This window comes from Salvelinus namaycush, chromosome 22 (assembly GCF_016432855.1).
Source record: "Salvelinus namaycush isolate Seneca chromosome 22, SaNama_1.0, whole genome shotgun sequence".
In the NCBI taxonomy this organism is placed as follows: Eukaryota; Metazoa; Chordata; class Actinopteri; order Salmoniformes; family Salmonidae; genus Salvelinus; species Salvelinus namaycush.
The window spans coordinates 5,281,237-5,307,676 of record NC_052328.1 but is presented as its reverse complement, the minus strand read 5'-3'; the positions used below and the strand labels follow the sequence as shown (position 1 = coordinate 5,307,676).

At 40.1% G+C, this 26,440-nt stretch overlaps 1 protein-coding gene across 3 annotated transcripts in view; it reads left to right on the top strand.

Moving 5' to 3' along the window:
- The window catches only part of LOC120017887 (actin-binding LIM protein 1-like), a 41,882-nt gene extending 16,691 nt beyond the window's left edge, over window positions 1-25,191 (top strand). The window contains exons 11-22 of one of the 3 annotated variants that reach the window (XM_038960840.1): window positions 5,411-5,515; window positions 8,606-8,653; window positions 10,655-10,804; window positions 11,898-11,977; window positions 12,344-12,407; window positions 14,487-14,521; window positions 18,449-18,520; window positions 20,426-20,486; window positions 20,829-20,836; window positions 21,360-21,434; window positions 24,569-24,649; window positions 24,862-25,191. In XM_038960840.1, the coding sequence (XP_038816768.1) occupies window positions 5,411-5,515; window positions 8,606-8,653; window positions 10,655-10,804; window positions 11,898-11,977; window positions 12,344-12,407; window positions 14,487-14,521; window positions 18,449-18,520; window positions 20,426-20,486; window positions 20,829-20,836; window positions 21,360-21,434; window positions 24,569-24,649; window positions 24,862-24,975 (893 nt within the window). In that variant the 3' untranslated portion in view covers window positions 24,976-25,191. Of the gene's footprint in view, window positions 1-2,752; window positions 2,861-5,410; window positions 5,516-8,605; window positions 8,654-10,654; window positions 10,805-11,888; window positions 11,978-12,343; window positions 12,408-14,486; window positions 14,522-18,448; window positions 18,521-20,425; window positions 20,487-20,828; window positions 20,837-21,359; window positions 21,435-24,568; window positions 24,650-24,861 lie in introns of all 3 variants that reach the window. The other 2 variants (XM_038960841.1, XM_038960843.1) reach the window with 2 other exon arrangements.
- The last annotated feature ends 1,249 nt before the right edge of the window (window positions 25,192-26,440 follow it).

The window sequence follows — 26,440 nt, the reverse complement described above, 5'->3', positions numbered from 1 at the left end:
CCAATCTCCACTGTGGAGGTTTGCAGCTCCTTCAGGGTTATCTTTGGTCTCTTTGTTGCCTCTCTGATTAATGCCCTCCTTGCCTGGTCCGTGAGTTTTCGTGGGCGGCCCTCTCTTGGCACGTTTGCTGTGGTGCCATATTCTTTCAATTAAAAAAAAATAGATTTAATGGTGCTCAGTGGGATGTTCAAAGTTTCTGATATTTTTTTATAACCCAACCCTGATCTGTACTTCTCCACAACTTTGTCCCTGACCTATTTGGCGAGCTCCTTGGTCTTCATGGTGTCACTTGCTTGGTGGTGCCCCTTGCATAGTGGTGTTGCAGACTCTGGGGCCTTTCGGAACAGATGAAAATATATTTGTATTGTTACTCTTTACAGGTTGCACAGGGGAAAGAATTGAAAATAGTCTGATAAATACAGTAGGCACTGCCTCTCTCCACTCTTCCCTTACTATTTTGACAAGAACATAAGACCACTTGTTCACAACTCGCAGGAGTAACATTCATGCCTGTCACTCTTTCTTTACCACACCTTAAACTTAACTCCCCACTGCAGCTGCTCTGTTGCTGTCCTCTTTTATCTTTACTCTTCACATCTTCACTGACCCCCCCTGGTAACACTAATAACTTGAATGAATATTCCTTATAAATACTTTAAATGTTAAATAATTTAATAATGACATATTTATTTATTATTCATGTTCAGTGGCTTGCGAAAGTATTCACCCTCCTTGGCATTTTTCCTATTTTCCTACCTGGAATTCAAATTTATTTTGGGGGCGTTTGTATCATTTGATTTACACAACATGGCAGAAAAACAGAAAACTTGAGCGTGCATAACTATTCACCCACCCAAAGTCAATACTTTATAGAGCTACATTTTGGAGCAAATACAGCTGCAAGTCTCTTGGGATATGTCTCTATAAGCTTGGCACATCTAGCCACTTGGATGTTTGCCCGTTCTTCAAGGCAAAACTGCTCCAGCACCTTCAAGTCGGATGGGTTCCGCTGGTGTACAGAAATCTTTAAGTCATACCACAGATTCTCAATTTAATTGAGGTTTGGGCTTTGACTAGGCCATTCCAAGACTTTTAAATGTTTCCCCTTAAACCACTCAACTGTTGCTTTAGCAGTACGCTTCGGGTCATTGTCCTGCTGGAAGGTGAACCTCCGTCCCAGTCTCAAATCTCTGGAAGACTGAAACAGGTTTCCCTCAAGAATTTCCCTGTATTTTTGCGCCATCCATCATTCCTTCAATTCTGACCAGTTTCCCAGTCCCTGCCGATGCTTCCCTGTGGGGATGGATGCTGCCAGCACCATGCTTCACTGTGGGGATGGTGTTCTCGTGGTGATGAGAGGTGTTGGGTTTGTGCCAGACATAGCATTTTCCTTGATGGCCAAAAAGCTCAATTTTAGTCTCATCTGACCAGAGTACCTTCTTCCATGTGTTTGGGGAGTCTCCCACATGCCCACATCCCACAAACGTGTTTGCTTATTTTTTTCTTTAAGCAATGGCTTTTTTCTGGCCACTCTTACGTAAAGACCAGCTCTGTGGAGTGTATGGCTTAAAGTGGTCCTATGGACAGATACTCCAATCTCCACTGTGGAGGTTTGCAGCTCCTTCAGGGTTATCTTTGGTCTCTTTGTTGCCTCTCTGATTAATGCCCTCCTTGCCTGGTCCGTGAGTTTTCGTGGGCGGCCCTCTCTTGGCACGTTTGCTGTGGTGCCATATTCTTTCAATTAAAAAAAAATAGATTTAATGGTGCTCAGTGGGATGTTCAAAGTTTCTGATATTTTTTTATAACCCAACCCTGATCTGTACTTCTCCACAACTTTGTCCCTGACCTATTTGGCGAGCTCCTTGGTCTTCATGGTGTCACTTGCTTGGTGGTGCCCCTTGCATAGTGGTGTTGCAGACTCTGGGGCCTTTCGGAACAGATGAAAATATACTGAGATCATGTGACACTTCGATTGCACACAGGTGGACTAACTAATTATGTGACTTCTGAAGGTAATTAGTTGCACCAGATCTTATTTAGGGGCTTCATAGCAAAGGGGGTGAATACATATACATGCACCACTTTTCAGTTTTTTATTTCTTTGAATTTTTTGAAACAAGTTTTTTATTTTTTATTTCACTTCACCAATTTGGACTATTTTGTGTATGTCCATCACATGAAATCCAAATAAAAATCTATTTAAATTACAGGTTTAATGCAACAAAATAGGAAAAATGCCAAGGGGGATGAATACTTTTGCAAGCCACTGTATATATAGTTTATAGTTTATTAATGCTATTCATATAAACACTGTTTTTTCACTTGAAGGTGTATCTCGTAATACACGTTTTCCTTATTCCTTATCCCCATCTCCCTCAAATAATTTTTACTCCAAGTTTGTTGTTTTCTAGTTTTTACATGATTCCGATTTTCTCCCCCTTCTTTTCGTTCACCCTCTCTCACCTCCCCTCCTCCTCTCTCCCTTCCTAACTGTGGTGGTGTGTCCACTGGGTCTGTTTCCTCTCTCACCTGTCTTCCACCTCTTCCCTCCCTCCCTGTCTTTATCTGTGATGGTATGTCTACTGACTGTATTACTTCTTCCTCGACTCCACACCTCCCTCCTCCTTTTCCACCTTCCCTCCACATCTCGCTCACATCTCCCCCTCCACGTCTCCCTCCCCTCCGTACCTGTGGTGGTGTCTCCCCGCCGGCTCTGTCCCCCCTCCCCTCTCTCACCTCCCCACCCCTGCAGAAACTCTGACAGGCATGCAGAAGCTCTGCTCTGACCTGTGCAGTAACAGCCATAGTGACTCCCGCCCCACCTCCCCTTTCAGACACCACTTCCTACCCCATAGCCAAGGTAAGACAGGGCCCTAGTCCCCATGGTCCCTCCACTCTCCCCACTACCAAGGCAAGCTGTGTCACCTCATTCAAGTCTTACTGCCTCATACGTTATGGCTAAACTACTCATGTCCCTACCATCATCTTCAGCCGCTATACAATGCTTAGTGAAAGTCTACACACCCCTTGCACAGTTTTCACATTTTGCTGCCTTAAAATTTTATCTGAAAGGGATTACATTGAAAGTGAAAGAAACATTATAGAACATTTTCTAAATTCATTTAAATATTAAACAAACATGTCTTCACGCCCCAGCGTTAAAACATGGTGGAAGCACCTTTGGCAGCAATTACAGCTGTGAATGATTTTGAATTCGATTCCACCAACTCTGCACAACGTTTATGGCATCATACTGTATATCCATTGTTTTTGTCAAAATTGTAATTCCAAAGACACACCAGAATGGATTTCCAAAAAGTGTTGAGTTTTCCTGAGTTTTCCTTTTCCTGACATAAATCTGCTTGACATTCAGACTACGTTTTTATATTTCTGTCCATCAATGATTTCCAACCAAATTTACTGAGCTTTATTAATTTTGACAAAAACAATGGATATATGTTGCCATAAGAGTTGGTAGAATCTTATTAAAAATTATTCACTGCGTACAAAGGTATTTCCACCAAGTATTAACTCAGGGGTGTAAAGACATATGCATATGTTTTATTTTTAATTAGTTAATAAACATTTATATATATTTTTATTTTACTTGGGGTATGTAAACTTCCGCTAGGCACTGTATACTGTTGCCATGCACATTTGATGTGAAGTGAATGTCAGTAGCTGACTAGCCTGGTCCCAAATCTGTTTGTGCCTTTCTTACCAACTGACTGGCAAACAGATCTGGGACCAGGCTAGAGACGTCTCTTCTGCTGTCATGATATAGACATGACAGCAGGTCTAAATGGTCTAAATGAAGCCTAGTTCATTTAGACCAGAGGTTCCCAAACTTTTTCACTCGGGCTCCCCTTCCAGCATTGGGAAACTTTGAAATGTTCCACCCAAGTCACATTACTAACATTCTGCCTGTTTAATGATAAATGCCCATTTTGTCTGCCTGCACAGCCTGGTCTCATAGACTAGACGTAACATAGTAAATATAAATCCTGGACATTCAAATGGGGCGGCAGTTAGCCTAGTGGTTAGAGCGTTGGGACTAGTAACCGGAAGGTTGCAAGATCAGATCCCCGAGCTGACAAGGTAAAAATCTGTCGTTCTGCCCCTGAACAAGGCAGTTAACCCACTGTTCCTAGGCTGTCATTGCAAATAAGAATTTGTTATTAACTGACTTGCCTAGTTAAATAAAGGTATAAAAAATGAGTACGAGATGTTACGTTTGGTATGGTTACATAAGTTACATAAGTTACTTAAGGCAAAAATGAAAGTAGGGTGGATTGGTGGGCGTATAATGCAAACGTCTAGCAACCCGGAGGTTGCGAATTCAAATCTCATCATGGACAATTTGAGCTAATTAGCAACTTTTCAACTACTTACTACTTTTTTAGCTATTTTGCAACTAAGCATGTTAACTAACCCTTCCCCTAACCTTAACCCTATTAGCTAACTCTAACCCTTTAACCTAACTCCTAAACTTAACCCTAACCTCAACTCCTAACCCTAATGCCTAACCTAGCTAATATTAGCAACCTAGCCACCTAGCTAGAATTCGTAATATATACATTTTGCAAATTCCTAACATGTTGTACGTTTAGTAAATTCATAATGTAAAATAGAAATTGTAAATCGTAACATATCTTATATTACGACATCCACAAATTAACACATACCATACTAAATGTAACATATGGAGTTTACGGAATTACACACAGAATAATACGAAATGCTCTGAGACCAGGTTGGCCTGCATGCTTTGGTTAGGTCTCATATTACCTCATGACTACAGTATGTTACTAACATTGTTGGTTAGTGACTAACTAACCGACAATGAGATTAGTAGGATTAGGGACGGGTTAGGGTTTGATGAGAAAAAAAAATCAGAATCCATCTAGTTTGAAATAATCTGCCAATTGTTTTGGATAAAACATGTTTTTTAAATGATAAACTAGATATAAGATATGATATCAGTCTTATGGCCTTTTGTGTTTTGATGTTGTCTGGTTGCATGCTAAGGTGTGTCCTCATCCTCATCTACTGTGTTAGGATAGCGACAAACAGAGTGAATCTGTAGCTGTACCAAACTCAGAGTTGCATATGGTTCACACTGTATGCTCTGGTATGCTTCTTGTCTGCTGTATGCTTTAACTACAACCCCTGCATGATTTTCCCATCCATTGATTTGGTAATACAGGATGCTTCAATAGTTCTCAAAACTGGATCACTCTTTGCAGAGTAAAGTAACATCCACTTGCGTCCATTTTTATGCCAGACCTTACAGCTATATCCAATACTCAGAGACACTCTCGTCTGGCTCTGCAAGATTAGCTTTCTCCAAATTTATGATTTCCTTATGGTTGCCCAGCTTACATTTTGTTCTTGGTTCTTCTCATCGGAGGCACTGATCCACTCAGCGGGCGGAGCTCCCCCATACCCCAACGGCCAGAGAGCCGGCCGGTCACTCCGCCTCTCTCTCTGACCCCTAAACATTTCCACCTCCCAGGTAGGAGATACACGGAGCGCACCCTGTCACTGTTACTGCTACTGGTCACCTGAGACTTTTTATTGCTCTCACTCAACTTCTCTCTACCACTTTTTCCATTTCAATAATGCTTTTGGCTCATGTGTCACTGGAAAAGTGTTTGATACGTATACATGAAATGCAAAAACACTGAGCACAAACTGATTGAATCAACGTTGTTTCAACGTAATTTGTCGACGTATTGTGGCACGGATTCTACATGGAAAATACATAACAAAATGTTGACATAGACAAACCTTGTATAAAATATGTTGAATTTGTACCTTTAAAATAATGTCAGATCTTCCGTTATATCCACTATCAGAAAAACAAACAATAAGCTGGGCATAGTCTACACATAGTCTTTAGTCTCCCATCCAAGGTTTTAACCAAGCCCAGCTATGATATTTGTCATTGAATATTACCAATGTGCTATTGTGAGAATGATTGATGATAGATCCCCACTTAAAAAGTAAATAGATAAGGCCTCCCGAGTGGCGCAGCGGTCTAAGGCACTTCATTGCAGTGCTTGAGGCGTCACTACAGCCCCGGGTTTGATCCTAGGCCGTGTCACAGCTGGCCATGCCCGGGAGACCCATGCGGTGGCGCACAATTGTCCGGGTTAGGGGAGGATTTGGCCGGACGGGATGGGTGGCGGGCTGGGTGCCTGCAAGCTGACTTCGGTCACCAGCTGGACGATGTTTCCTGGACGATGTTTCCTCCGTGTGTCAAGAAGCAGTGCGGCTTAGCAGGGTTGTGTTTCAGAGGATGCATGGCTCTCGACCTTTGCTTCTCCCTAGTCTGTAGGGACAAGACTAACAACCAATTGGATATCACGAAAAGGGGTAAAAGTACCCCAAAAATATAGGAATAAAAAAAATCATAAAAACAAAATAGATTTGCTATTGCTATCAAAGTCATTCCAAAGGGTAGGTTTAACAGAGCAAAATCAAATTTGACCTTTATCACTCATATATCATCAATGATTGAGACAGTGAAGATGGCTGACATTTTACGTGCTCCTAACCGATTGTATTTTGATGTTTGTTTTTTTGCGTTGTTTGTAACTGATTTTTAAAAACGTATTATGTACTTGTTACTTTTATTTCTTATTCTTATTCGTGTTTTTTAAACTGCATTGTTGGTTAGGGGCTTGTAAGTAAGCATTTCACTGTAAGGTGAAATGCCTGTTGTATTTGGCCCATGTGACTAATACAATTTGATTCGATTTGATTTGATTTTTGAATGACACAGTTTAGGCTTATATAGCATTTGCAAAGCCATCAAAGCTATTGTTTCAATTCAACCCAGAATTCAACATAAAATACACAATACAAATAGGCCTAGGGTTTTAAGCTTTGGCTGATTTCAAATGGAATGATATTTAGTGATTTGAAATCTGTTTGGTTGTCAACACAACCAAATATCAACATTTGAAGGAGATGAAGCCTCTATATTCTGATTGGATAGTTCCATCTGTGCCACTGACTTAGTCTGGCTTTCATTTCAGTTTGTCTACAAAATAATAATTGATATGTTGGATTCAACTCCATCTCAACTAAAAATCTAAGTTAAATAATAAGACTCAATCAGATCAAATGATTTAAAGTGCATTTAAAGTTGGATTTGATTTGATCCTATTCTTTAACTTTGATGTTTGATTGAGACAGAGACGTGAATCCAACGCACCAATGATTAATTTGTAGACAAACTGGAATTAAAGCCGGACATATGGCCTAAACTCACCAAAGGCGAGCATGCGAGGCATGCGTCGATTTATTTAAAAATGCATTGTTTTGAATTATAATAACCCAACCGAAGCTGGGTGGGCATGTTGTCCTCTATGACGCCTCGCTCACTTAAAACCTGTCACGATTTATGTGATTTATTGCTGCCGCTGTAGTCACACAAAACATTTCTGTTGTCATTATTCACTTTTTTTTTACTCATTAGATTTTTTTTTACCATATATGCTAAATTAGACCAATTCACCCACTTATTCATACACAACATCAGCAAAGATAATTGGAGATATGGACTATCCTGCTAGCATACAGTCACTGCTCTGCCTGTCCCATCCTTTCCACCCGCCTCGCTCCGCCCACCCGCTTCCGGTGAGTTTTTTGCTTAAGTCAGTGGCACAGATGGAACTATTCAAGCAGACGATAGATCTCCTTCAAATGTTGATATTTGGTTGCATTGACAACCCAAAACAATTCACTATCGCTTTTGTGATACAGTAAATATCCTAAAGTTAAGTTTCCTGGTTGCTTAAATTCGAATAGTTCGCTGACTTTCAGTTTGTGACAAAACAAGCAACATAGAGAGAGAGACATTGTACCATTTAAACCGCTGTGAAATATATTTTCAATAACCCCAAATATTGTATTTTCAACTGTTTGAAGCTGGTGTACAAAACTGAAAGTAAAGAACAGGAAGCATAGAAATAGCGCACATAGAACAGATCTACCGCTTCTTAGACTTGCTTTCAATGAGAATGACAGATCTATAACTATGTGAATTTGGTTGGGTCGCCTAAAAAGTTACATATTGCAGCTTTAAAAACGAATGTAAAATGTTTTCTTACAAACTAATGTAAAATTCGACTTTAAAATCGGTAACACATCCATGGCCACATTTTGAGGTGATGGTAACTATACATTTCTTCTTATGTAATCACATAAAGTGTTCTAATTCAAGATAGCTATGCTATAATAATCTGTGCAGAATCTCGAACAACATTGATCAATTGCGCCATGTACTTTTAATGTAATCTCTGTAATCTTTGCTTTTAAATTATTGAAAGCACGGACATAGACATTTGGGTGACAACTAAACCGAAAATCAGACATTGTTTTTCCATTGGAATTTAGTTGTGCTTTTAGATCATTGAAAGCATAGTGATAACACATTGGAAATCCAACTAACTTTTGTCTGTCTTTTTGAGTGGGTGAATATATCTTGTAATCCCTTTGATCAACATCTCAACCAAATAATCCCCAATGAGCCACGTTGAAATGACGTGGTGTGCCCAGTGGTTTTGACTATGTCTTTCTCCCTTTGCCCTTTCAGATCAGGGGATCAACATTTACAGGAAGCCACCCATCTACAAACAACACGGTATATTCACTCTCTGTCACCTGGTTTCACCAGCATTAACAGTATGATTATTGTTATGAATAATTATATTGATTGCAAATAGAGACAGAGCTTTCCAAGAGCAGGACTAGGTAATATTACTTCTCTTAGCAGGGACATGATATGAGGAGTTGGTTTACTGTAGAACAACGTGATTATAGAAAGAAAATAGTGTCTTGAACCTCGTTGGCTATAAACAAGATCGATAAGCTTAACTATACAAAGCAGCACCTAACCTTTTAGTAATGGTATAGGGTTGGTGGACTCGATGTCATTGAGCAATATCTGGGTCCTTTCAATTATGTTTTTTTCAGTTTGGATTGAAATTGTGTAATCACCACATTGTGATCTCTAATTGTACACCATTTACTGTAACCACCTCCAATGTCAATGTGTCAATACTGTTTGAAGTCTCTCTCTGACCAAATACTTTCTGAACACTTTCTGAGAATTTAGAAACCTAAGCAAAAGATCAAGGCATGTGAGCCTACAGTACCCCATAATCTAAAGAGAAGGTTTGGGATGTCATCTTAATTCCCTTAAATATGATTTATTGCTGACATGTTTTGGAGTCTGGTCCTTCTCCACTAAAGGTTCTGTAGCCCTTTCTTGCTGTCAAACGATCTAGTGGCCTTATTGCCTTCAATAAATACTATTGAAGGCAAATAAGTTGCCGTCTTGAACTGTCTTTTAAGATTACATTTGTACATTCCTAGGACTGAGCACCCCTTCAGCGGTGCAGACAAGATTATACATATTGATTAGAGCGCCATCACACTACAACTATTTACATAATCTGTGAACAATTCTGAATAATAAGTGTAAGTGTAAGGTTGGGGTATTATCTTTACCATGTACACAGCAAATTTGAGATCAGAATTTTACATCCGCCATGTTAAATGTAACCGTTTCTTACTTACTGTATGTGACCCACTGAAATAGTGTTAAACTGTTGCAAATTCCAACTTAAATTAACACTTATTAGAGATGATGCTGTTACAATCTATTTTTGTTAAGGAATCACATGTAGTGTTTCAGTATTTTAGTCTTTTTTTGGGGGGGGGGGGTGTAGTTTTAACACTGTAGGTGTAACGCCTTATTTACATATTTCCCAGCATGCCTTTCAAGTGAACATGAGAGATACCAACCCATGACTATGCTTGTTAGTGACAGAGACATGTTTGTTGACTTCATAGCAGTTCTATATTGAAGCCTTCACCAAAGGGCTGCTAAGGTGAATGTGTTACAATTGAAATAACCATTTATGTCCATATAAAATCTACTTTTCATGTGTTTAGTTATGGCCTAGTTATCCTTGACATTTCTATCTGAAAATCTTGGCTCATTGGACACATCAGACCTGCAAATCACAATATTCTAGTTTATTAAATTATAAGTACTGTAAACCCTATCAGAATCCAGCCATTCAGAAAAACTGTTATTGAGATGGATTTAATAGTGAGTTCATATCATTTAAACTGGAACAACCATCTAAGTGATGGGTACACTAGATTGGATTAGTTTAGAAAAATGTATGTCATTTATCTTTGTATAGCATAAGATCAATGAATCAATCAATGTGCATGCAGAAACATAGATATTAAAAACAAACTATTCTAAAAATCAACCTGCAACAAATTATGCTGGGAAATATGATAATGTGGCCCCTCCCACATCTTTTCTACTCTGAGAGAGTTAACGGAAATGAACGCGACACAGTCAAGTAACAACAACACGACGCAGTGTTGATTCCACTGTGATTCAAATAACACTTCATTCTCTGTCAATTTGTTAACCCCACTCGAATCAACACTCAGATATAACACTCACAACACTTTTCACCTCAACACTTGTACATTTGCGGTGTAAAGATTGTCACACAACATTTCAGACAGATGATGTTGAAATGTTCAGCTGTGGTTAAGGGGATTAAGGGTACTCACTCAGACACTGATAGTCCAGTTCCTCTGGTTACCAATTTAGATTCACCCGCACCAAAAAGAAAGTCTGCTGATGACATCATCAGATCCGCTACGTTTCCTGCCGCCCATGTCCCCCCTCCGGATGACACATCACCGACCGAAAACAACCACTGGCCCCCCTGCTCTCCCTCCCTGGCCCTGGCTGCCTTAGGTACAGTAGGCTCCTTATGAGCATGCTTGCACTGCCCCACCTCCTTCACCTTAGAGGCTCACTACCCCTAACCAAACCCTGAACTTGTCCCTGTCCAGAAACAACCACTAGTCCCTACCCTCTACACATTTGTGGAGATCTGAGAGAATTTGATAGGTTTGAGCAATATGTCAATAGCACCACCTTGGACTCTGATAGGCTAGGTGGAATTTCTGCCATATGGCTTTTCCAAACCTCCCAGATTTTCACAAGTGTCTAGGATGTAGGGTTTGGGTTCTTTATGGATCGGTCATAATCTCACTCTTATGCACTTGTAGTTTAACATCACCACTAAGCTTTATTGGATCCCTGCTCTCACCCCAATTTGACTCTCTGGAACACAGATTTTAAAATTATTTTGCTGAATTTTGTGCAATGCTGATGAACAATGTATCCTTGAAAGACTGTTGTTGTTGGCATCGTGTCACTTTTTGCTTGCTACAGCTTCAGTTGCACCTTCCTTTACAGCTTCCTGTACAGCTACCTATAAAATCAATCAATCGACCATTCACAAATGACTTGGACAGAGCTAACTGAGACTGGCTTCAAACTGATCTGTCTTCCTACACCGTGTTGTTCTGTGTATCAAACTCACAGTTTGAAAATCTCATCTTGTGAAGACTGTTGTACTCTCCGTGTTAACATTCTGTGCAGCTGAGTAGTTTCACTGTTTTCGTGTTGTCTTTGTTTATGTCTAGTGAACTCTGTCTCGCATTTGTGTTCTCCCCCACCCCTGTTGCTGGAAAGATAAATCCTACAGTACTTTTGTAAATCCTTTTAAAAATCCTGTACAGTACTTTTGTGAATATGATGTCCACAGATGGAAGCATTCTATTATGGCTTCTGTTACAGTTTTTTACAGTCTTGTTTGACTGTATCTAGCACTACTTCTCAGTCAAGATGCCTGTAATTCACACACACACACAGTTATAAGGGTGTGTGCATGCGTGCCTGTGTGTGTGTTCCTGTGTGTGTGTGTGTTTTGCTGTGTGTGTGTGTGCATGTGTGTGTTGGCTTATTCGCGGGTTGTTTATGCCACTCAAAGGTTCAGAAGGAGGAAGGAGACGGTCTAGGGAAGAGGAGGAAGAGGAGGCTATGAAGAGAAAGCAAATCCAGGAGGAGCAAATCAACAAGGTTAGAGAAGCCACATTCATACACTCACGTCCACAATCACACCCACAAACACACACAGGTAGGCAGCTCTACTCTACTATTGTATGTTCATAAAAAGTTATTCCTGCAGGTACAGTATACTGCTTCATAATTTGTTATAAGCATGCACAAGCCTTTATACTGTATTATAATAAGGTTTACACTATGTTTTGTCTCTGTATGCATCAACTTTTTAACTGACTCAAAATGGTTGGTATTTAGTCAGGATCATTATAAGATCAAATTCATTAGACGATATCATTATACATGCTCATGACAAGTCTTAAAATGCATTATACCCGCAGGCTTTAAGTGAAGTATTTTGCCATATGTTCTGTGTGTCCCCAGATCCAGTCTGGTTTGGGGAAGCTGATAATGAAAGAGGAGAATGAGAAGGAGCAGATCAGGGAAGGTCATGCACGCAGCCAATCAGCTCAGCGCTATGAACCTCAGCAGAACAACTATGACGGAGGTATGTTCTGACTAACCCCACCATATAGTAACAAGCACGTTGTTTAGAAGAACCACATCAAATGAACTGTAAACCAGGGTCATGTTCATTAGGTACCAAACTGAAGAAAGCGATCCAAAATGGATTGAAACACAGAGTTACTATCTGTACTTACAATTTTTTTTGTTTTCCCCTGCAAAACATTTTGAAGTCTTTTGGTGTGGTGTAAACCAATTAACAATATCCTGGTCAGATCCAACCTCAAAAGCAACCCTATCAAATAAACAGAACACAACACATTTGAGATCTGAGTTTTAACACCAACAGTGTTAAATGTAACACTTTCTTAGTGTACGGTAGAGTGCCTTCAGAAAGTAACTTTTTCCCCAGAATGTTGTGTTACAGCCTGGATTTAAATTGAGATTTTGTGTCACTGGCATACACACAATACCCCATAATGTCAAAGTGGAATTACATTTCTTTTTATTTTGTACAAATGAATAAAAAATGTTCAACCCCTTTGTTATGGAAGGCCTAAATAAGTTCAGGAGTAAAAATAGGCTCAACAAGTCACATTATAATTTGCATGGACTCACTCTGTGTCCAATAATAGTGTTTTACATGATTTTTTAATGATTACCTCATCTCTGTATCTCACACATACAGATAATTGTAAGGTACATCATCGAGCAGAGAATTTCAAACACAGATTCAACCACAAAGACCAGGGAGGTTTTCCATTGCCTCGCGAAGATGGGCACCTATAGGTAGATAGGTTGAATATCCCTTTGAGCATGGTGCAGTTATTAATTACACTTTGGATGGTGTATCAATACACCCAGTCACTACAAAAATACAGGCGTACTTCCTAACTCAGATGCCAGAGTGGAAGAAACAGCTTAGGGATTTCACCATGAGGCCAATGGCGACTTTAAAACAGTTACAGTTTAATGGCTGTGATAAGAGAAGACTGAGGATGGATCAACAGCATTTTACAGTAGTTACTCCACAATACTAAGCCAAATGACAGAGTGAAAATTAGGAAGCTTGTCCAGAACTAAATTATTCCAAAACATGCATCCTGTTTGCAACAAGGCCCTAAAGTAAAACTGCAAAAAATGTGGCAAAGAAATTAACTATATGTTCTGAATACAAAGCGTTGCAAATCCAACACATCACTGAGTACCACTCTTCATATTTTCAAGCATAGTGGTGGCTGCATCATGTTATTGGTATGTATCGTTAAGGACTGGGAAGTTTTTCAGGATAAAAAGAAACATAATAGAGCTAAGAAAAAGAAAAATCCTAGAGGATTCAGTCTGCTTTCCAACAGACACTGGGAGACCAGTTCACCTTTCAGCCGAACAACAACCTAAAACACAAGGCCAAATATACACTGGAGCTGTTTACCAAGATGACATTGAATGTTCCTGGGTGGCTTAGTTACAGTTTTGACTTAAATTGGCTGAAATATCTGTGGCAAGAAAATGGCTGTCTAACAACCATCTTGACAATTTGAATAATTTTTTCAAATGTGCAAATATTGTACAATCCAGGTGTGCAAAGCTCTTAGAGACTTACCCAGAAAGATTCCCAGCTGTAATTGCTGCCAAAGGTGATACTAACCTTTATTGACCCAGGGGTGTGAATACTTATGTAAACAACGTAATTTTCAATAAATGTGCAAAAACTTCAAAAACATGTTTTCACTCCAACATTATGGTGTATTGTGTGTAGATGGGTGAGAAAATAAATGTTGAATTCAAGCTGTAACACAACAAAATGTGGAATAAATCAAGGGGTATAAATACTTTCTGAAAGTACTAAAAGTTTACAACGTAGGTGCACAGAGAAAAATTTGAGAAGACAGACAGTGATACATGGACAGACTGTGACACGTTCAATACTGCCTTGCACACTCTTGCCTGCATCTAGCTGATCTAGGGTATAATCATTAGTCCAACAGTTGCAAACGAGAGTTTCTATTTGACAAATTCAGGTATGTTTATCCCCGTTTCGTTCTGTTTTCTTCCGTTTAAGAAACACCCCTGATCACACGTATGAATACACCCCTGATCACACGTAAACACAGTTCACTTTCATAGCAGCCACATTGTATTCCTTCTTGCATCTATGCGCTCTCCTCCTCTCACCTTTTCCCTTCGCTTGTGGACTTCAATGCACAACACATCAGCTGTATGTGAATACCCGAAAAAACTTTCCAAACCAAACCATATCATAACCGCTACACACAGCCTCCATTGTTGTCACCATATTAGCTAAAGTAATGTCATAGTCAACATAACTAATAGAACTAACGTGTTAGTAAACCTGCTACAATCATGCAGTAACATTACAGTGTAAAGCAGTTTATCACTTACACCGGCGGGCCCCGGTGGCAATACATTTGTAAAACCAAAAGCTTACCTTGACTTGGAAGAGTTCTAGTGTTGTGTTGGATAGTCATAGCCAGCTACCTAACATAGCACCCCTCTGTTTGAGAAGGGTGTTTGAGTAGGTTAAACTAGCTAGCTACATTTGAAAGGGGGGAAAAATGACTCTATCTCTCTCTCTATTGCCTCTCCTTCTTTTTGGAAGAAATTAATTTGTTCAAAATTGTTCAACTTTTGTCTTTCTCTCTCTTTGAGTCAACTACTTACCACATTTTATGAACTGCAGTCCTAGCTAGCTGTAGCTTATGCTGTCAGTACGAGATTTATTCTCTGATCCTTTGATTGGGTGGACAACATTTCAGTTCATGCTATGCTGGAGCTCTGATAGGTTGGAGGACGTCCTCTTGAAGTTGTCATAATTACTGTGTAAATCTGTGGAAGGAGGTTAGAATCATGAGCCTCCTAGGTTTTGTATTGAAGTCAATGTACCGAGAGGAGGAGGGAAGCTAGTTGTCCTCCGGCTACACCATGGTGCTGTTGAGTCTACTGTAGAACTTCATTGCAAAAAAGTGTGTTTTAATCAATTATTTGGTGACGTGAATATATTTAGCTTTTAACTAAAAAGTATGTTTTACATTTATTTTTATTTGTCTCATGTCAAACTATCAGGAAGTCTGAAAGACAGACCTTACCTTGGCGGGTGGTTCCTTGAAAATACCTATGTCAAGCAAAATTGACCCAGTGAGCAGTGCTGCAGTGTATCTCAAGCAAATTTGCTGATACACAAAGCAACTCAAATGCTGATACATAAAGCAACTCAAACGACATTGAAATTGCATGAAAAATCCAATCCTGTCATACATCACATCTTGGTTTCAAAAATAATTTGTTTATCCAACTGTTTGGTTATTGCAAAGCATCAATATAGACACAATGTTTACTGTATAATTTAGCTAGCTAGCCCAAATGGAATTGTCAGTACTGTTTTTCAAGATTCATAATAAAATAAAAACAGAAATACCTTATTTAATTTAAGAATTCAGACCCTTTGCTATGAGACTCGAAATTTAGCTCAGGTCTATTCTGTTTATATTGGTCATCCTTGAGATGTTTCTACAACTTGATTGGAGTCCACCTGTGGTAAATTCAATTGATTAGACATGATTTGGAAAGGCACACACCTGTCTATATAAGGTCCCACAGTTGACAGTGCATGTCAGAGCAAAAACCAGGCAATGAGGTCGAAGGAATCATCCGAAGAGCCCCGAGACAGGATTGTGTTGAGGCACAGGTCTGGGGAAGGGTACCAAAATATTTATGCAGAATTGAAGGTTCCCAAGAACACAGTGGCCACCAAGGATCTTTCTAGAGCTGGCCGCCTGGCCAAAATGAGCAATCGGGGGAGAAGGGCCTTGGTCAGGGAGGTGACCAAGAACCCTATGGTCACTCTAACAGAGCTCCAGAGTTCCTCTGTGGAGACGGGAGAACCTTCCAGAAGGACAACCATCTCTGCAGCACTCCACCAATCAGGCCTTTATGGTAGAGTGAACAGGCGGAAGCCACTCCACAGTAATATTCACATGACAGCCCTCTTTCAATTTGCTAAAAGGCACCTAAAGGACTTTCAGACCATGAGAAACAAGATTCTCTGGTCTGATGAAACCAAAATTGAACTCTTTGGCCTGAATGCCAAGCGTCACGACTGGAGGAAACCTGGCACCATCCCTACGGGGAAGCATGGTGGTGGCAGCATCATGCTGTGGGGATGTTTTCAGGGTCTGGGAGACTAGTCAGGATCAAGGGAAAGATGAACAGAGCAAGGTACAGAGAGATCCTTGATGAAAACCTGCTCCAGAGCACTCAGGACCACTCAAGTCTAGGGTGAAGGTTCACCTTCCAACAAGACAACGACCCTAAGCACACAGCCAAGACACTGCAGGAGTGGCTTCGGGACAAGTCTCTCAATGTCCTTGAGTGGCCCAGCCAGAGCCCGGACTTGAACCTGATCAAACATCTCTGGAGAGACCTGAAAATAGCTGTGCATCGATGCTCCCCATCAAACCTGACAAGGCTTGAGAGGATCTGCAAATTAGAATGGGAGAAACTCCCCATATACAGGTGGGGAGTTTGTGCCAAGCCTGTAGCGTCGTCATACCCAAGAAGACTCAAGGGTTTTTCATTGAATACAAGGTGGTACTTATTTAAATTGGGTAAGAGAATAAGAAGTTACCATTTGTGTAATCAAATTAGGTGTCACGTTCTGACCTTAGTTCCTTTTTCATGTCTTTATTTTAGTTGGTCAGGGCTCGAGTTGGGGTGGGCATTCTATGTTGTTTTTCTATGTTTTGTTCTAGTCGTTGTATTTCTATGTGTTTGGCCTAGTATGGTTCTCAATCAGAGGCAGGTGTCGATCGTCGTCTCTGATTGAGAATCATACTTAGGTAGCCTGTTTTCCCACTATGGGTTGTGGGTAGTTGTTTTCTGTTTAGTGTATGTTCACCTGGCAGAACTGTTCGTTTATCGTTTTTGTTGTTTTGTTAGTATTCATTAAAAGTAATTATGAGTACTTACCACGCTGCACCTTGGTCTTCTCCTTCGATACGATGATCGTTACATTAGGCTGTTTGTGATATTGCAAAAAGTTCTTAATAATCCCGCCTCCTGAATCCAAGTGTTTGACACGAGGGAGGGGACCAGTAACTTTATGATCAAACTTTATCAATGTAGAAGCAACTTTGATCTGGTTTCATCCAAATTCATGGAAAACATACACTTTTCAGTGTTGACAAACTAACAAATCTAGAGTGTTGGTTCCCTAACACCATGGGGGTGCTGCAAATTCCGACATAAATTGAAACCTTATTAGAGTAGATGCTGTTACACTTTTTTCGTGTTAAGGAATAACACATGTAGTTTTACAGTATTTTTTGCCGTTTTGTTTTAACACTGTTGGGTGTAAAGCCTTATTTACATTTTTCACAGCATGCCTTTTGAGTGAATGTGAGAGATACCCACCCATGACTGTGCTTGTTAGTTACAGACACATGGTTGTTGCATTCATTAACTTCTAGTCCTGAAGCCTTCAACAAATAATTGTCTAAGTGTCTGAATTAAAACTAAATCCTTTATTACCATATATAATTGCATAAGGCCTTTAGTTACCTTGACATTGTGGTCTGATAAGCCAGGGTTATATCGGACCTGCAAATCACAATATGTTGGTTTGTGAAGTCATTATGAATTCCAGCGGGAGGTAGGATGGCCAAAAATATGAATATTTTATGACTCACAATCTGCCTTAAGAATGACTGCTACGTTGAAAGACAAGACTACCTAAACCATCTAAGCTGGAACAACCATCTCATTAACGGGTGCAATAAATCCAACCCCTTACAGATTGGATTAGTTTAGAAAAGTATACATTACTTATATTTGTATAGTATAAAATCAATCAATGTGCATGTAGAAACATAGATATGAAAACAAACTATACACTTTTTACTTCAACACCGAGATTTTACCACTTGCAAATTTCCTGTGCTTGAACAATTCAAACTAAAGGGCAGCCAAATTGAGTTTAGATGTTTCAGCGAAATGATGATGCTTAACCATAGTTTCAACTTTTCAGATGATTCCAAAACTTCCTCGCTGCCTGGTTATGGACGGAATGGATTACACCGGGTAAGATCAAACACCTATCAGATATCACAACTTGATTAAATCCCCAAAAATCGATCAAATCAATATTTTTACAGTGGGGCAAAAAAAGTATTTAGTCAGCCACCAATTGTGCAAGTTCTCCCACTTAAAAAGATGAGAGAGGCCTGTAATTTTCATCATAGGTACACTTCAACTATGACAGACAAAATGAGAAAAAAAATCCAGAAAATCACATTGTAGGATTTTTAATGAATTTATTTGCAAATTATGGTGAAAAATAAGTATTTGGTCAATAACAAAAGTTTATCTCAATATTTTGTTATATACCTTTTGTTGGCAATGACAGAGGTCAAACGTTTTCTGTAAGTCTTCACAAGGTTTTCACACACTGTTGCTGGCATTTTGGCCCATTCCTCCATGCAGATCTCCTCTAGAGCAGTGATGTTTTGGGGCTGTTGCTGGGCAACATGGACTTTCAACTCCCTCCAAAGATTTTCTATGGGGTTGAGATCTGGAGAATGGCTAGGCCACTCCAGGACCTTGAAATGCTTCTTACGAAGCCACTCCTTCGTTGCCCGGGCGGTGTGTTTGGGATCATTGTCATGCTGAAAGACCCAGCCACGTTTCATCTTCAATGCCCTTGCAAGGAGGAAGGAGGTTTTCACTCAAAATCTCACGATACGTGGCCCCATTCATTCTTTCCTTTACACGGATCAGTCGTCCTGGTCCCTTTGCAGAAAAACAGCCCCAAAGCATGATGTTTCCACCCCCATGCTTCACAGTAGGTATGGTGTTCTTTGGATGCAACTCAGCATTCTTTGTCCTCCAAACACGACGAGTTGAGTTTTTACCAAAAAGTTATATTTTGGTTTCATCTGACCATATGACATTCTCCCAATCTTCTTCTGGATCATCCAAATGCTCTCTAGCAAACTTCAGACGGGCCTGGACATGTACTGGCTTAAGCAGGGGGACACGTCTGGCACTGCAGGATTTGAGTCCCTGGCGGCGGAGTGTGTTACTGATGGTAGGCTTTGTTACTTTGGTCCCAGCTCTCTGCAGGTCATTCACTAGGTCCCCCCGTGTGGTTCTGGGATTTTTGCTCACCGTTCTTGTGATCATTTTGACCCCACGGGGTGAGATCTTGCGTGGAGCCCCAGATCGAGGAAGATTATCAGTGGTCTTGTATGTCTTCCATTTCCTAATAATTGCTCCCACAGTTGATTTCTTCAAACCAAGCTGCTTACCTATTGCAGATTCAGTCTTCCCAGCCTGGTGCAGGTCTACAATTTTGTTTCTGGTGTCCTTTGACAGCTCTTTGGTCTTGGCCATAGTGGAGTTTGGAGTGTGACTGTTTGAGGTTGTGGACAGGTGTCTTTTATACTGATAACAAGTTCAAACAGGTGCCATTAATACAGGTAACGAGTGGAGGACAGAGGAGCCTCTTAAAGAAGAAGTTACAGGTCTGTGAGAGCCAGAAATCTTGCTTGTTTGTAGGTGACCAAATACTTATTTTCCACCATAATTTGCAAATAAATTCATAAAAAATCCTCCAATGTGATTTTCTGGATTTTTTTTCCTCATTTTGTCTGTCATAGTTGAAGTGTACCTATGATGAAAATTACAGGCCTCTCTCATCTTTTTAAGTGGGAGAACTTGCACAATTGGTGGCTGACTAAATACTTTTTTGCCCCACTGTATATATAGGCTGTGACAGCAGCAGGTAGCCTGGAGGTTAAGAGTGTTGTGACAGTAACCAAAAGGTCACTGGTTTGAATCTCTGAGCCGACTAGGTGAAAAATCTATTGATGTGCCCTTGAGCAAGGCACTTAACCCTAATTGCTCCTGTAAAACGGTCTGTTTTGATCAAATTGTTCATAGAAATGTGTGACCGTTGTTATTAAAATACTGTTTCTGCCTCTACAGCCTCAGTCCACAGATTTCACTCAGTACAACAGCCATGGGGACATGTGTGGGGGAGGAAGAGGTGAGTGTTGCTCACCAAATAAAGCTCTGGTTATATTCACAGCTACTTCCACAATTTAAATCTTCTCAAAGCTACAATTTGGGATTAGCAGTTCAGCAAAATGACAGCCCCGCACTTGTTTTGGCATACAGCTGAGAAATGGGGCTTGGGAAATGTAACCCCTCCCAGATCCCAGATTGTACCTTTAACCGATTACACACATAAATAATTCATCAATATGTTTTATAATAAGGCACCCAATTATTTGGAAATAATGTAGTACTTCTTTCAGATATGAATGATAAATGGTAGAGAAAAAACATTAACTGTGAGTCTCATTTTCTGTCTCATTTTGTCCTGCAGAGTTTCAGGTATGTCTCTCATTTGCTTATCCACAACTGCCTTTCATTATACCTTTAATTTTGCATGTGTTTGCTCACTCATTATTCCTAGGATTGCAAACCTAATGTTGTCCTGAATGTCAACCCAGTCCTGCTAAATGCCTGCATCACTGTTTGCTATTCCAAACTGTAGTGATTGCTTTGCAGTGATCCTGCATGCTCCTGCCTTGGAACACATACAACACTGCTTTAGTTACATGTTCAATTGCAAACCGTAACAGTCCTCTAGACTGCGAGAGGTGGAGGGGTCACAAGCGTAGAGGCCATTGAGATGAATTGTATTAAAAGAATGCCAATCTTTGAAAGCCGAAACCCATTACCCAAAGAGACAGACAAATGTACTGCAGTGACCATATGTTACAAGTATATTGCTCTATATAGTAGTAATACGATACAGTTGCTGGGCTAGTGGTAGCTATAGTAGATAGCTATGCTAGATACATCTCAGTTCCATACCACTATATTACATGTGTGTGTATGTTCTATCCTGTAGCACATAAGGGATGGCTGTGCCGCAGTAACAAGAATGGACAGGGGAGTATCTATGCCTAATATGTTGGAACCAAAAGCAAGTATCTTATTTCTTGATCATTTTTTTTTATTTACCTGATGATCTCTGAGCTGTATGTAGAGCTAGAGCTGTATGTGCCCTATGCTTTTTCGTATATTTCACTGACATGCCAAGTTTTTAAAATAGACTTCACTACAAAAATGAATATGCTGTATGCAACAGAAAGGGATATGCTGAGTCAGTGGAGAGTGAGCTCTGAGGTACATGACTGGGTGGTGTGTCTCATAATATCACCACTAACTTACCTACAGTATGCAGCTGGTAGTCAGTTCCATCATGGGTTCCTGGAACCAAAGGCAGCCCCTCTACAGTACTACATCTCCCATGAGGCTGTGGCTGTGCTGAAGTCCAGACAGGAGCTAGTGAAATGAGTCACCTCTCGCTTAGCATGCCAGCTTCTCCATGTTCATTCACACATCGCTTCAAAATAGACTGTATGTAGCATACAGTGGAAAATCCAACACCAAATGTATATTTGAAATGACTCTGATCACGGTATACTTTATGAAGAAAAGATACCTTCATTGTTGGATTTTCATGATTGGTGTGCCTATTATGAGTTGGCCAGATAGTGGGGAAAAAAGAAAACAAATCACTCCTCTTGTTGCTTATTAGAGTATTTCAGTAAGATCTTGCAAAACTCTCACTCTAAATTCAAATGGATCTCATCCATGTCTGTTTGTGTACTAGACCTTAGCATATGTTTGCTGTACAGCCCACAGTATAGCAGCTTTCCAGGACTCGATAACTATGTCTTGAATTTTATTGAACAAAATTGTTGAAAACTTACAGTATTATTTTGTTACTTACTTACAAAATGTTAGAGTCAGAGTTAGTTCTCTGAAAATGTGAATTTGTAGCCTAATCTTGTCCATTTATCTAGTCAGATATTCCAACATATTCACATTTTACCTGATATGCAGTACCGGTCCAAAGTTTTAGAACACCTACTCATTCAAGGGTTTTTCTTTAATTTTACTATTTTCTACATTGTAGAATAATAGTGAAGACATCAAAACTATGAAATGACACATATGGAATCATGTAGTAACCAAAAAAGTGTTAAACAAATCAAAACATATTTTATATTTGAGATTCTTCAAATAGCCACCCTTTGCCTTGATGACAGCTTTGCACACTCTTGGCATTCTCTCAACCAGCTTCACCTGGAATGTTTTTCCAACTGTCTTGAAGGAGTTCCCACATATGCTGAATACGTCTTGGCTGTTTTTACTTTACTCTGCGGTCCGACTCATCCCAAACCATCTCAATTGGGTTGAGGTCGGGGGATTATGGAGGCCAGGTAATCTGATGCAGGACTCCATCACTCTCCTTCTTGGTAAAATAGCCCTTACACAGCCTGAAGGTGTGTTGGGTCATGGTCCTGTTGAAATACAAATGATAGTCCCACTAAGCCCAAACTAGATGGGATAGCGTATCGCTGCAGAATGCTGTGGTAGCCATGCTGGTTAAATGTGCCTTGAATTCTAAATAAATCACAGACAGTGTCACCAGCAAAGCACCCCCACACCATAACACCTCCCCCGCTTTACGGGTGGGAAATACACATGCGGAGATCATCCGTTCACCCACACCGCGTCTCACAAAGACACGGCAGTTGGAACCAAAAATCTCCAATTTGGACTCCAGACCAAAGGACACATTTCCACCGGTCTAATGTCCATTGCTCGTGTTCGTTGGCCCAAGCAAGTTTCTTCTTATTATTGGTGTCCTTTAGTAGTGGCTTCTTTGCAGCAATTCGGCCATGAAGGACTGATTCACACAGTCTCCTCTGAATAGCTGATGTTAAGATGTGTCTGTTACTTGAACTCTGTGAAGCATTTATTTGGGTTACAATTTCTGAGGCTGGTAACTCTAATGAATGTATCCTCTGCAGCAGAGGGAACTCTGGGTCTTCCATTCCTGTGGCAGTCCTCATGAGAGCCAGTTTCATCATAGCGCTTGATGGTTTTTGCGACTGCACTGCAAGTTCTTGAAATGTTTCTGATTAACTGACCTTCATGTCTTAAAGTAATGATGGACTGTCATTTCTCTTTGCTTATTTGAGCTGGTCTTGCCATTATATGGACTTGGTCTTTTACCAAATAGGGCTATCTTCTGTATACCACCCTCCCTTGTCACAACACAACTGATTGTCTGAAATGCTTTAAGAAGGAAAGAAATTCCACAAATGTACTTTAAAGAAGGCACACCTGTTAAATGCATTCCAGGTGAGTTCCTCATGAAGCTGGTTGAGAGAATGCCAAGAGTGTGCAAAGCTGTCATCAAGGCAAAGGGTGGCTATTTGAAGAATCTCAAATATAAAATATATTTTGATTTGTTTAACACTTTTTTGGTTACTACATAATTCATAATGTTATTTCATAGTTTTGATGTCTTCACTATTATTCTAAAATGTAGAAAATAGTAAAAATAAAGAAAACCCTTGAATGAGTAGGTGTACTTTTGACCAGTGGTGTACATGTTTTGTTAATAATACGGGCACAAATGCATGTACCTACACAACGACACAGGCATCATGCACCTCCCTATCAACTGATACCCATATAATTAAGCCGCCAGGCTCTTCAGCCCCATCTGCCCTCTTACAGCCCTCACTCACAATCTTCTGTCACAGTTGTTGTCCCTACCCAGTGCTGTCTCAGACAAGACTATCAGTGTTGAACATGCTATAACTGTAAAAATGATGCCCTATCTAATCAAACATGGATACCCGGTTTCTGTGGTACCTCTATGTCTGTCTGCAGCAATGAATGTGTGGAATCATGTACTCTTACAGCATAAAATGCTTTATTTTACATTTATCTCAAAAACCTAGTATCCAGGTTCGATTGAATGGGGTCCTCAGTCCGTTTTGATGGCCCCTTAGGTCTATCTTTCAACAGTTTCCTTTTGAAGCTTGATTCAGTATTGCCTTCCTTTACGAACTTTGCTATCCGGGATCCTTGGGACTTCCCTACCCCATTGAAGTTGACATTTTAAAGGGTTAAGTTTAGGTAAGGGTTATGGTTAAGGATAGGGGTTAAGGTTAGGGTATAGGGTAGGGACGTTCCAAGGAGCCTAGGATAGCACAAACCCTTTCCATTACTGACGAGTGTCTCCCTTTGAAGGTCGTACCATATGAAATGCTCACGATAACCAGTAGAGGGCGAGCTAAACTGCCCAGGGAGGTGGACAGAACAAGACTGGAGGTATCATTTCATTTCTGCATGTGATGATAGATACTCGATTGTCTACTTTGTGTGCATGAATGCTACACAAAAACCCTAGTGAGGAAAGTACAGAATCCATAGCTCCATATAGATTCTTGAGCGTTTTTCAGTGACTTTACAGGAGCGTAAATGCTAACCACAACATACCCCTTCCCCCTTCCTTCTTTTCTCAACCTCTCTTCTCACTCTAGCGCCACTTAGCCCCAGAAACGTTCTTTGACATCTTTGGGATGGAGATCCAGGAGTTTGACAGGCTTCCCCTGTGGAAACGCAACAGCTTGAAAAAGAAGGCCAATCTCTTCTAGCAGTCAGAGCAGCATGCACTCATCCCATCCCATAAGATAGCAGTCTACTCTACCACTGTAATATAGATGTAGGATTTGTTTTGATTTCCCCCTTTCCCCCCTTTTCTTTTGACATGTTCAAGGAAGCAATGAAATGGACTCTTTGTACTCTATGCTTCCTCTACGGACTGAATACATAATTAACAAACCATAGGATGCTACAAGGAAATAGAAGAAACCCATTTCTTAAGTGTTCCAACAATGAAAAAGAATGAGAAAGAATGATAGATTAGATCATGTTTTTTTGTTTTTTTTACTGCTGCGCTTGTTTTTTTGTTTTGTTTTTCGCTTTGCTTTGAATGGAGCTGCTTTTACTTCCTTTCCTTTTTCTTTAATCTCACGGCACCAAATGGAACATGTTCTTCACATGCGAAACTGGAATGTCTGTCTGTCAGCTTCATAAGTCAATGGTCAGCTTGCTCTCATTTTGGCTGAAACATTTTAGACCAATGTTGGCGTCAAATCAAATGCCTCACAGTCTTCATCATGGGAAATATTGGGTCTTGCCATTTCTTTATGGCTCTAGTACATTATAAGAGTCCAAATCTTCAAACACTGCTCATGCCAGCTTGCCTTAGCACCTAACCATGTTACTCTCACTGGCATCAGAGTCTGGAAAAGCCATCAATCAAAACAATATAATGTGGTTTCCATATAGATCCAGGGTTATATTCATTAGGGCATGCAACATTTTAAAACGTTTTGTAATGGAAAACAGAAGTGAGCGTGGACAAGTCCAAGTAGTCCCTCCCTATTTCAGTCTGTTTTCTTCCATTTGACGCCTAATAAATATGACCCAGGTAGCCTACCCAGGCATCTTGACACTTCAACAAAACAGTTTATCCTATCAGGCTCCCATGAAAACAACCTAATTTAGTTTTCCGTTGGTTAAATTGGAGAAGCAATTCCTATTTTACTCACAAATATTCAACAAACACCACCCCAAAAAATTACAACATTAAATGTACAAAAAAATAACAACTGTATTTAAAATGACTGTTTTATAAATGAAACTCACACTGCCATTTGTTGTATTGAAATATAAGCAAAAATAAAGCTTTAAATCCCTGTGTATGATACACCAAAGGTATCACCTGTATTAGTTTATCTCCTCTCAGCTATTAAACTATAATAAACACAGTGTGTGAGGTAGTATGAGGACTCTCCTGTCAAGTTTTATGGGACCAATCAGGCATAGTGTACTCCGTTGACTTCCTGGACTTAAAGAGGCAATAAAGAGGCAGACACCCATGGAAATGTCTGTCTGTCTCTCTCTCAAACACGCACATACAGATGCACACACACCCAGGCTCATAGAAGGCCTATAGTTTTAAAGTATGCTATCAATCAAAGTATGAATGGAGGAAATACAGTGTTGCTAAAGACTATCTGTGTATCAAACTGGATAGAAAACCTCTGTTAGCTT